A 12,177-nucleotide genomic window follows, 5' to 3' on the forward strand; every position below is an offset into this window, starting at 1 on the left:
TCTGCCTTGAACTTGATGAGAAAATTTTTTAAATTTGGTTTTATTTTACCAAAGCGCCAAAATTTATAAAGTTATACACACAGTATGCTTCAGCGCCACCTCCACCAGTGTCTCCTCCCTCCACCAGGGTTCCCAGGTTCCCTCCCACTTACCCACATCCTTCCCCAGACTGCCACCTTGACAGGCACTGAAAACATATAATATTGAATTTGTTAAAGTGTTACTTGGCAATGTAAAGTGCTGTATTAATGAGATGGCACAGAATGACAAGGTCTTATTTTTATTTATTTTTTGAGTGGGTGCAGGATTTGGACCACAGCTGGAGGTGTTCATAGGCTACTCCTGACTCTCTGCTCAAAATCCCTCTTGGCAGTGCTCAGGAGACCATATGCTGCATTAGAAATGGTTCCAGGGTCAGTCACATGTAAGGAATGCACATTAACCCTTGTATTATCTCTCTGGCATCAAAATAACTCTTCTATTTATAAACTAAGCCATTGAGCTACCAGAATATGAAAATAAAGAGATTTTAAATTACTGGGAATTAAAACATAATAATGAAATTTAATGTTGAAAAAAATAAGATCTAGGAGTTTTACTTTTATTAACTTTCAGTATGAATAACATGTCTCATACTCTTTTATCTCGTGGTAGTCAGATTTAGCATGAAGGCTTAGAACCTTAAATTTTTTGTTGTTTAGTGTTGTGAAAAATGCTTGATAGAACATCTGTATTATAAAAAATAAATAAGATAAAAATACAGTAATAAAAAGTCTACCTGTCCGCTCTTTTTATGTAGAGACAGCTGGGTTAATGCTCCGCAGCAATGCCTAAGTTCTTCAAGCATGCTCTTATGTCATATTTGCATGATACGTTCACTCAGTCCTGATTTTCTTAAGTTTCTCTTGTATAAACATCCTGGGACCAGAGTGATAGTACAACTGGTAAGGTGCTTGCCTTTCAGGTGGGTGACTCAGGGTCTACTTCCATCACCCTGCGTGCTCTAAATCCTAAAACATATCTGTGTATACAGACTTTTTGTTTTCTGGTGTTTGTGCCACATCTGGAGGTACGGCTCAGTGCCGGCCTCTCTCTTAGGGATTGTGCAGTGCTCGGATTCCAACTCTGGTCTTTGGCGTTCAAAGCAAGCGCTCAGTCTATTGAACTATTTCTGCGACTCCTTAAGTCATAATTTATTGATTCATTTTCCTCATTTTCTATGTGCTGATAAGAATATCATAGGTTCAGATGAGAGACAAATATGTGAATAAGTGAAAACACAAAAAATTGTAGAAGTCACTTTAATAATAGTGTATTTTTCATATTTAATGTAAGAAAGGGTAGGCTATACTCAGACTGAAAGAGGATAGTAACTCTGGTAGCCAGAGGTTAAGTCACACCTGCTGACAAATTCTGAATTCCATGACAGAGAGACATAAGAATGTAATTTTCTTTAATTGTAACTTCCATTTCTATCATGGCAATGGCTGTCACTACCCAAAAAATGGCTAAAGAATAATGCATCTATATAACCCATGGATTATTTGCAAGAGTATTTTTTTATTTGCATCTCTTTGCTTACATAATTCCAAAATTTTCAATGAATTGAGTGAATTGAATAGTTTTACTAAATCTATCAATTTAATTCCTTGTGTTAAGTATAATAAATACAATCTATTTCTTAAGTGAATATGAATTTTAAGCAAATCTTTAGTGCCTAATAAAAATCAATTGGCACTAAAAAAAAGACTGATAGTGAGCTGGTAATATGACTCACTGTACTTACTGCACACATGTTTTGATATGGGAAAACCAGGCCAACCCCCAGCACAACACAAGTCCCCCATGCATCACCAGGTGTGACTTCTCCCCATTAAAAAAAAGATTGATGGTGAATTTCATTTGAATTCTGGTAATTACCCTTTATGAATATTTCTAATAATTATCCTTTAGGAATTTTGTTGTTGTCAGTATGCATAAATGTATAATTGATATGGGATTGAATTAATCCATAGATGTGTAATAAATATCTTTTATTTCCTTATTACTTAATTATATATAGTTTACATTATTAAATCACTCATTTTCAAACAGTGCAAATGAAAAATTACCCAAAGGGGAGGAAGTACGAGGTATTGAGTTCTAAGTGAGAAAATGATCATGATCTAATATGTAATGAAAAATAGAGTTTCTGAGAAATAAAGAATTCAGAAATCACAGTGCCACAGTCAGTGTAGATAATCGAGAAAATGTAATACGGTTATTGTAAATGGAATCAAATGCTGCAGAGAGATCATATAGAGACTAATTTTAGTTGAATTTATTCACAAGAAACTCCTTGGTAAACCTAAGCCATTTTGATGAATAGGCAAAATAAGGCTGTAATTCCTTTAAAAATTTTAGGGAAGAAAGGGATTAGCCACGTTACAAAAAGAGATAAAGATGTGAAATTATAGATGGAGAGTAAAGAATATCTCAAAGGGGTAATTTGCATGTGGAAGTCTCAGATTTGATCCTAGGCCCTGCATGGTTCCCTGAGCACCCCAAGCACTATGGTAAGGGACCCCTGAGCGCTACTTGGCTTGAGCTCCCCCGAACAAGCAAAAGAAAGGACAAACGAATGGAATGTCTGCTGATTAAGCAAATAAGAAGACAAGCCAAGTTCCATCTCATGGATAAGTGAAAACAACAAAAGATGATGGTGTAGGCAAATGAAGGGCTGGGGCAATAGCAGAGCGGGTAGGGTGTTTGCCTTGCACACGGCCGACCTGGGTTTGATTCCTGCATCCCTCTCGGAGAGCCCAGCAAGCTACCGAGAGTATCCCGCCCGACAGCAGAGCCTGCCAAACTACCCATGGCGTATTCGATATGCCAAAAACAGTAACAACAATTCTCAAAAATGGAGACGTTACTGGTGCCCGCTTGAGCAAATCGATGAGTAACGGGAGGACAGTGCTACAGTGCTATAGGCAAGTAAAAAGGAGATTGGGAGGGAACACTAACTTCAAATAAACTCACTGGACTCCACTCATGAATGAGGGAGATATATTTTCCTATCACAGACATTTATGATCAGAAATAATAACCCCTCTAAGACCTGAATACGGTGACCTCTGATAGGGATTTTTGTATTATTCTAGGATTATTTTATTTGCTAAGGAAATGCATCAAAGTACTTGTTTATATTTAGTTAACCTATTTCTTTTTTGATATCACTTTCATTTCCAATTCATTAATAAATTTTGTTTCCTTTTATGCTGTTTTAATTTTTAGAAAACTTTCTACCCTCTTTCATGACATCATCAAGAAGATATTCGGAGCAAGGTGAAGTCCTCTCCGTTTATAAAGAATGGCATACTGGTGGCAAACAGATGTGAACCCCAGTGAATCACATGTAGAGCAACAGCCCGAGCACCAAGAATTTCACTCTGCAAATCAACCCCTTTATCCCAGACAAACAAACCTGGGCTTTGATCAGCTGATAGATGTGCTCAGTAGGGAAAGTCCAGGCTATCAGGGTGATCACGAGAAAAACGTCTTTCTGGTGCCCCATTTCCCAAACAGGGACTGGAAAACAAATCCCTTGGATTTGACACACCAAATATTGACACATGAATTCACTTCTAAAAGCCCAGAACTTGCCTGTCATCAAGATGGGGGAGCTCCAGTCATTGGTTTTAAGCCTTCGGTGCTGCCAAATCCTCAAGACATGAATGAAGAGAGCTCTAGGGGAATGTGCACAGGAAAATACAGTGGTGTTGGTGATGACAGATTCAACATGTTTGCTCCGTCATTCGCTTGTATGGCTGAAATTAGTACACAGAGAGAACAGGAAAATGCAGGTCAGAGACATTACATAGGATTTGAAAGTAATGTTCCTCCTATGTATCCATCCCTTGCAACTGGCTTCATGTCAGAAGAGAATAAAAAGAGTAAAAACATGAATATTATGGAGACTTCACTGGTATTCTCGAAAGGATCCTTTCTACCCAGCTCAAAAGACAATACACAGCCGAAGACTGTAGAGGTATGTTTCATGTCTGTTGGCCTGAAAATGAGAATCTGAAAGAATCACTAAATAATGTGCTGAATTAATTTTGTATTAAGGCTAACTGACCTTAAACAGGAAAATGTATCACTATTACTTTTGAAAAAAATCATTTATAGTGTATAATTTCCCTATTACTGAATGATTGTTTTAAGAAAGGATTATTTGTATAATATTTTAAGGTACCAGTTTCAATAACACTATATAAAATGTTATAGCATTTTCATTTTTTTGGATAAAAATATAGCTTAAGATTTAGCTAATAGTGTTTTCTTATTGAGTTATTATGCACACACAGAAATACACATGCATTTTATTATGGTTATATTTTGAATCATAATGTCATGATTTAAAACTGTGTATCATTACTGGGAGAAAAAAACATCTCTTTACCCAGAGACTCCTAAATTATACTGTTGGCAGGCAACTTCTATTGGAATCACTCCAAGAGTAGGAAATTAAGCAATCATTGTGTAATTCATCCTAATGATTTCTTAGTAGTTTTCCAATAATTTTAGTAACAATGACTTTCTTGTATAATATTCGAGCATTACTCTGCTTATAGTGAATCTAGACACCAGCGAAACCAGAAATAAATAGTAAAAAGATGAAATGTTATTGCAGCTGCAGTTTAGAGGGTGAGATTAAAGTATTCATCATTTATTTAACAATTATTTCCCGTATCCTTAAAACATACATGATATATTATGCATAGTGGACGGGAAGAAGAAAGGATATGAAACCTGCTTTTGGGAATACTACGTTGCTCAAATTTACATGTAAACAAATAATGCCAAAAAAATAAAATGACAACAAGGATGAGTTCAGGTGGAAAGAAATGGCCTAGTTCTATTTTACTTTCTGAGTAGGTAATGTTTCAACTTAGCTAAATTAAATGTAAAAACAAATTAGCACAGGTATTTCTCATCAGAGCAGTTTAACAAGTCACAAAATTTCCCAGCCAATGAATACAGCTATGATGTTAGACAAAGTAAAAAAAAAATGTATAGCACTGCACTGTAGCACTGTTCATCGATTTGCTCAAGCGGGCACCAGTAACGTTTCTATTGTGAGAATTATTGTTGCTGTTTTTGGCATATTGAATATGCCACAGGAAGCTTGCCAGGCTCTGCCGTGTGGGCGGGATACTCTCAGTAGCTTGGCGGGATCTCCGAGAGGGATGGAGGAATCGAACCCGGGTCGGTCGCATGCAAGGCAAACTCCCTCCCCGCTGTGCTATTGCTCCAGTCCAGACAAAGTATATGAATCAAATTATTTTAGTCCATGAAAAAAGGCAAAGTAGAATGTGGATCCTGGGGCGCAGACGAACACCAAAAGATCATACAGTTTCTTCTTTTAAAAAAAAAATTTTATTAGAGAAACACTGTGATGTACAGTTAAAAACTTATGAACTTTTGTGTTTGCATTTCACCCATCCCTCCACCAGTGCCGATTCTCCTCCACCAATGATTCCAGTATCCCTCCCACCACCCCCACCCCATTCCCCACCTTGAGAGCATTTCTTGCAGCCTGGCAGCCAGTGGAGCTCTGCTTGGCCAGCACAACAGTTGCTGAGGCAAAGTCTGTAGTTGCAGTCTGGGGAAAACCGTAATTTGCAGGGTAACACGTGAGAGATGATGGAGTTAAACAAAGTCCAGGGCGGGGGTCTACGGCTGGAGTGATAGCACAGTGGTTGGGCATTTGCCTTTCACGCGGCCGACCCGTGTTCGATTCCTCCGCCCCTCTCGGAGAGCCCAGCAAGCTACCGAGAGTATCGAACCTGTGAGGCAGAGCCTGGCAAGCTCCCCATGTGTATTGGATATGCCAAACACAGTAACAATAAGTCTCTCAATGAGAGACGTTACTGGTGCCCGCTCGAACAAATCGATGAGCAACTGGATGACAGTGACAGTCTTCTCCATATACTCACACACAAAAATAGAAATTATGCAATGCAGAAGTTCTGACCTAGCGAGAAGAGAAGCTGAGCAAGGTATTTTAAGCATGCAGAGTCCAGAGAATTTTTTGAGAGAGAGAGAAAAGGACACTTAAAAGTAAACGCCACAATGACCAAATAGCCTTTAATTAAAAAAAAAAATTGATTGGGATCAGGGAGATAGCGCCAAAGGCTGGAGTGAATGCTTTGCAGGCGGGCATTCGATGCCCAGCAGTACATAGTGCCCTGACTGCTCCCAGGAGTGATCTCTGAGCACCGCGGGGTGGGATCCCCAAAATCAACAATAGAAAAAAAAAGCAAGGCTGACAAGACCAAAAAAATCTTAACTCCATGCTAGGGAAAAAAATTACACAGTGGCTAAAAGTCAGTGTAACCATAGCATTTCATCTGCAATGTGCACAGATACCAAGTGCATAGATCTGAAAAGAAGTGGGGAAGTTTTAATCCACAATCAAGAAGCTAGACTGGTCGTAGCAGTTGTGAGGTATTCCAGATCTGGGCTTAGGAGCTCGGGAGATACTGCAACAGGCTTGTGTGAAGTCTGTGTCTGGAACGCTGGGCTTGACCCTTGGAGTCACATGGTCTTCCCAGCACTATCAGGACTGACCTCCCCCAGCACTGAGCTGGAAGCAGCCCCCAGCACTCCTGGGTGTTCATGTAGGCAGGGTAGATAGAGGGAAAAGACTGGAAAATTCACCAAGTGTTTGCTGGACCTTTCAGCCAGTTGTAGCTGGGGCAGATATACCTCTCCTAGACTATTCATGTCGTCAATAGCTAAAAGGCAGAGAAACTGAGACCATTATTAGCCCCTCGGAGTCCTGTCCACAACTGGCCAAGGACCTCCAGACAGAGCCAGAAAGATAGTATCACGTGAAGGGCACTTTTCTTGCATGCAGTAAACCCAGGTTCAATCCATTGCATCCCACAGGGTCCCCTGAGCCCACCAGGAATGACCCCTGAGCAAAGAGCCAGGGGTAAGCTCTGAGCATAGCTGGGTGTGGTCTGAAGTGCCCCAGCCCCTGCCAATAAATAAATTCCCAGCCACCCAACATAGCACCCTAAAACCAGCTGGACACACCCCTCAGCCATAGTAAAGGAAGCCCTAAAACACAGGTCAGTGGACCAGAGTAGTATTCTCTGATTTCAAATAAACTCTTACTCTGCTCTACTTTTTGCCTCAGTTATCACCCTCAGTTTTGAAGAGCGGGTGTCTTGGGTAACACCTAGTAGTATTTAGAGGCTACTCCTGGATCTGTGCTCAGTGATCATACCAGATGGGGCTCAGGAGACCATCTCCTGTGCCAGGAACGGAAACAGATTTGCCTCCTTGAGTCAAGCACCATGATCCTTCTACTCTCTCACCTGCCCTCTCTCAACGCTGGCTTCAGTAAGAAACTGGACAGGCCTCGCTGAGGCAATAGTGTGACCCGCCCCCAAAGAAGATATTGCAGTTACCAACTTGGCAGCTTGAAAGTGATTATTGAAAGTATGTCAAAGTACAAAAGCAAGGACTAGACTCAGGAGGAATTTCACAAGCAAGCAGGGAAAAAAAAATGCACTGTACTGAAATCGTACCTGCAATGAAAGTCATTAGATTTTCTTAAAAACAAATAAAAGATATTAAGGATGAAGTAGTAAATTTGGAAAAAAAAAAGAAACTAAAAGGATTTTATAGGACATGCGTAGAGACTCAGAAGCTTATGAAACAAGGAAAGTGATACTTGGCCAACTTTGGTATGACAGCAAAGAGAGAGGATAGGGAAATTCATTTGAAAAATAGTCTAAAATGTTCTCAAATTTGATAAAGAACATAAAATTATAGACATAAGAATCCCAACAAAGTACAATAAATAAATATGGGAAATCATAGACAAATTTTCAAATATGTGAAAAATCAAAGGTAAAAAAAATCATGAAAGAAAGCAGAGGGGGTTAAAAGATTTTATGAGAAAAACAATATGTGTTCAATTAAATTTCTCACTGGAAACAATGAAAGCCAGAAAGCAATGGCATAGCATTTTTTTAAGCTCTATTTTTGAAAACCATCTACATTTGTAATTGTAGCTCACAATGATTCAATAATAAATAAATAAGAAAAAAATTTACTTTGCTTTTGTGCATACCTGGAAATACTCAGAGCTTACTCCTGACTCTGCCCCCAGAATTCACTCATTTTAAATGGAATAATGACATTACCTTATACATAAAATTTGAGTGAAAGTCATCTGTCAGAATTCACAGAAGAAATTCAAAGCAAATACTTTGGATGCAGTAAAATGACAGCAGGTAGAATATAAGTAGTAAAGAAGAATGGTATAAATGATAAACATGCTGAAAATATATGAGACTGTTTTTATCATAACTTTTAAAGAAATCTATATGAAACAACAATAGCATTGCACTATAGCACTGTCATACCATTGTTCATTGATTTGCTCCAGCGGGCACCAGTAACGTCTCCATTGTGAGACTTGTTGTTACTATTTTTGGCTTATGGAATATGCCACAGGGTAGCTTGCCAGGCTCCGCCGTGCGGGTGGGATACTCTCGGTAGCTTGCCGGGCTCTCTGAGAGGAACAGAGGAATTAAACCCAGGCTGGCTGCATGTAAGGCAAACGCCCTACCCACTGTGCTATCACTCCAGTCCAACAATAGCATTATAGGAATTTATATATATATGCATATATATATGCATGAAAACGATAAAAAATATTAAGAATGGGAGAGGTTTTATTTTGCTATCATACACTTTTACATTTAAGTATAGTGGGTACAGACTTGTAATCAATTATATTAAGGATGAGTTTAGTAATTTGTTGCTCATAAAACTTAAAAACAATACAAAAAAACTAATAATTCAACACAAGAACTAAATGAAATGAAAAAAAATTAAAAGGAGGCATAAAAAAAGAGAAGACCAAAACAGCAGAAACAAATATAATTTTGCCCATCTATATCCATTGACATACATGCATTTACTAAATAGTGACTAATACTTCCTAATACAAGGTGAAAAATAACAAGCTACATAAAGAAGATTTAACTAAAATTATATTTATGTAAGACATTAAAAAATTATTTCTAAGACATTTAAGACATATTTAAGTAAGAGATGCATTTAAGAAACAAAGGGGCTGATGGGTTGATAGCAAAATAAATAAAAAGATGTAACAGTCCAACAAGCAAAAGCTGGTGAAATTATTGGTATGAGAAATTGGTATGAGAAAAAAATCTAATTCAAGGGATTATTTTTATAGAAGGAGAATGAGTGTATTTATATAACAAAAAAGTCAGGGAACATAAAATAAATGTAATGTTTACATGCATCAAGATAAATAAAGCAACATTTATTTTTAAATTTTTATTTACTTAAATTTTATTTTTATCACCATGTTCTATTGTCAATGATAGTTTTTTCCTTTTTTGTGGGGGGGCATTTGACTGGAGCGATATCACAGCGGGTAGGGCGTTTGCTTTGCACATGGCCGACCTGGGTTTGATTCTTCCATCCCTCTCGGAGAGCCTGGCAAGCTACCAAGAGTATCTCACCTGCACGGCAGAGCCTGCCAAGCTCCCCATGGAGTATTTGATATGCCAAAACAGTAACAAAATGTCTTACAATGGAGATGTTACTGGTGCCCGCTCGAGCAAATCGATGAACAACAGGAGGACAGTGCTACAGTGCTATAGTGCATATTATATCCCAACTCCTCTCCCACCTTCAGAATTACCTCAGGGTTCCCCTCACTGGTACTACCCAACCCCCACGGCTGTCCCCATCTTAAAGTTAGTCACATACACATTTTGTAGGATATTTATGGATCTTTCACAAGAAATGAATTGTACACTTCTATTAATATTAGTATGAAAGAGTTAATCATTTTATTAACATTCAAAAACTAAAACCAACGGACATATCCATTTACAAGAACTAGGACAAACATTATAAATAAGCTTACAATACAACTGATCGCAATTAAAAATAAAATGCTAAACACAAGCCATCCCCAACCTTATGGGTCATTTCAATGAGAAAAGCCAGAAACAAAAATGGAAGGCATGTCCCTAAACTCTGGTAGTAAGAATATGAATAAAAAGTATTATGGAACAAATGTACACTCTAATGACAAGGAATGGAGAGGTAAATTTTCTGTAGAAGCGGACATGTTCTGTATTTTAACTGGAGTATTGACATCAAAGTTATATCCATTACTCACTACATATATATATATATATATATGACTTATGGATTTTTTAGGAGCCAGAATGATAGTACAACAGGCAGGGCATTTGCCTTGGCGTCAGCCAGCCCCGAGCTGGTCCCCAGAGCGAAGTAAGGTCCCTCAAGCCCAGCCAGGGGTAATCCCTGAACACAGCTGGTCTATTTCAAAAAAGAATAAAGATTTATGTATTTTCCATATGTATTAATTCAATAAAAACTTAACATATAGTGGAATGAGATTTTTGAATAAGACAAAGATTATAGATTTCTGTTAATATTTTATATATGCCCAAGTTATATTAACCTAGCTTTTTTTGTTTTAAGGTGATAGGTTCCATTCAGCTCATTGAAGTGCCTCAAGGCAGTAATTTGAGTCTGGCCTCCTTCTGCAGTGAAGTAAAAAGGTGAGTGTTGTTCTTTCATTAAGTTGTAGACTTTATGTACCTGAATAACTGTGTCTGTTTTAATAGTAATTAATTCATTGATCTGGCATGTAAAATTTTTTTAAAGTGTTAACATGGTAAAAATACAAATTCATAACAAATTAGTTCATTAATCAACTTTTGGTATATTTTCATTTATTTTAGCCAAAATCAGTTACATTAACAATATTCTCTCAAGAATAAGCTACTCACTGTAACTAAAAAGCAATGTTAAGACTATACATTTGACGTCTAAGATGTGATATCTAACCTTTAAGACTGCGGAATTAGCTCTCACTGCCATAGGTATCTGTTAATATAAATCCATCAACAATTTACATTTAATGTCTGTCCCTTCTGTCCCTCACTGTTAAACACAATTTATTATTCCTAGATAAAATACTTTTCTAGATGCTCTAAAGGCATCTAGAAACACTATATTGATATGATACATTTATAATAACAAATAGTTTGTCAGTAGCTCATGGAGCATTTTCTTGGTTCTTAAATAAAACAACCATGAGAAATAAAACTACTAGACAATAATAGACCTTCCAGTAGTAGGAATTTGGTGTTGAAAACAAATGAATAGGAAAACCATCACTTAAAATATCACAATGCCAGAATCAGTTTTTTTTTTCAGAATCAGTTTTAAAAGGTTTAAGAAAAATAAGTCTTTAAGTGCTAAGATAAAGATACATGGTTATAGTCACCAATATTTTTCTTGTTTTGAGTATTTTTATTGAGAAATCTCATTTTTCAGTCAACAACAAACATTTTGACTATGGCTAGATGTTGCTCAAGGTTCTCAACTCAAAGGATTGGAAATTTAAATCAGAAATATAAATTAGAAAACCAAGTGTTTTGTGAACAGACAATTTCAGCAGGTGGGGTACATACCTTGCACCTGGTCTTCCTGAGTTCGATTCAATGTACCACATATGTTTCCTTCCAAACTCTACCAGGAGTGATCCCTGAGCACAGAGCTAGGAGTAATTCCCGAACATTGCTGTGGTATATAAGAACAAATGAAAAAAAAAAGAAAGACAAACCAAGTATTTTCCAAAGTTTCTGGAAAACCATATAGACTGAATTTATAGGTTCAATACCACATGTTTTTTCCCCATTTAAGTTATGGTGACTTAATATACGACTAATGGTTCTCTAATGTGCCCATTGAACAGGATAGCATACTGGATTTTATTTTTTTGTGACATACTTTTTAAGTCAGGTTTTTCAAGAAATGTGTTTTTGTAAAAATAAACCAACAATAAATCCACGCCCAGTAAATTGCTTTAAAATATCCAAAATATGTTTTGGCCCACTACGAGTGGTCAGCCAAGTTTTTGGAAGAGGAAAGGCATGGATTTGTATTTTGAAGTTAATTTCCAAATAAGGTAGACGCTCAAATCATGTCTGCATGCATGAGTGGTCTGTGTCATATGGTGAGTGTCAAATCCTATCTCTCTTAAATGCAGATTGGGAATCTACACCTACGATTTAAGGCATCACTGGGATCTTTCTCTTG

General features: G+C 37.4%; 1 protein-coding gene across 2 annotated transcripts in view; it reads left to right on the forward strand.

Moving 5' to 3' along the window:
- The first annotated feature begins 3,349 nt into the window (after window positions 1-3,349).
- The window catches only part of PIK3C2G (phosphatidylinositol-4-phosphate 3-kinase catalytic subunit type 2 gamma), a 361,549-nt gene continuing 352,721 nt past the window's right edge, over window positions 3,350-12,177 (forward strand). For both annotated transcript variants that reach the window (XM_012933403.2, XM_004611287.3), the window contains exons 1-3: window positions 3,350-4,027; window positions 7,294-7,303; window positions 10,559-10,631. In XM_012933403.2, the coding sequence (XP_012788857.2) occupies window positions 3,350-4,027; window positions 7,294-7,303; window positions 10,559-10,631 (761 nt within the window). The remainder of the gene's footprint in view (window positions 4,028-7,293; window positions 7,304-10,558; window positions 10,632-12,177) is intronic.

This window comes from Sorex araneus, chromosome 10 (genome assembly GCF_027595985.1).
Source record: "Sorex araneus isolate mSorAra2 chromosome 10, mSorAra2.pri, whole genome shotgun sequence".
Taxonomy (NCBI): Eukaryota; Metazoa; Chordata; class Mammalia; order Eulipotyphla; family Soricidae; genus Sorex; species Sorex araneus.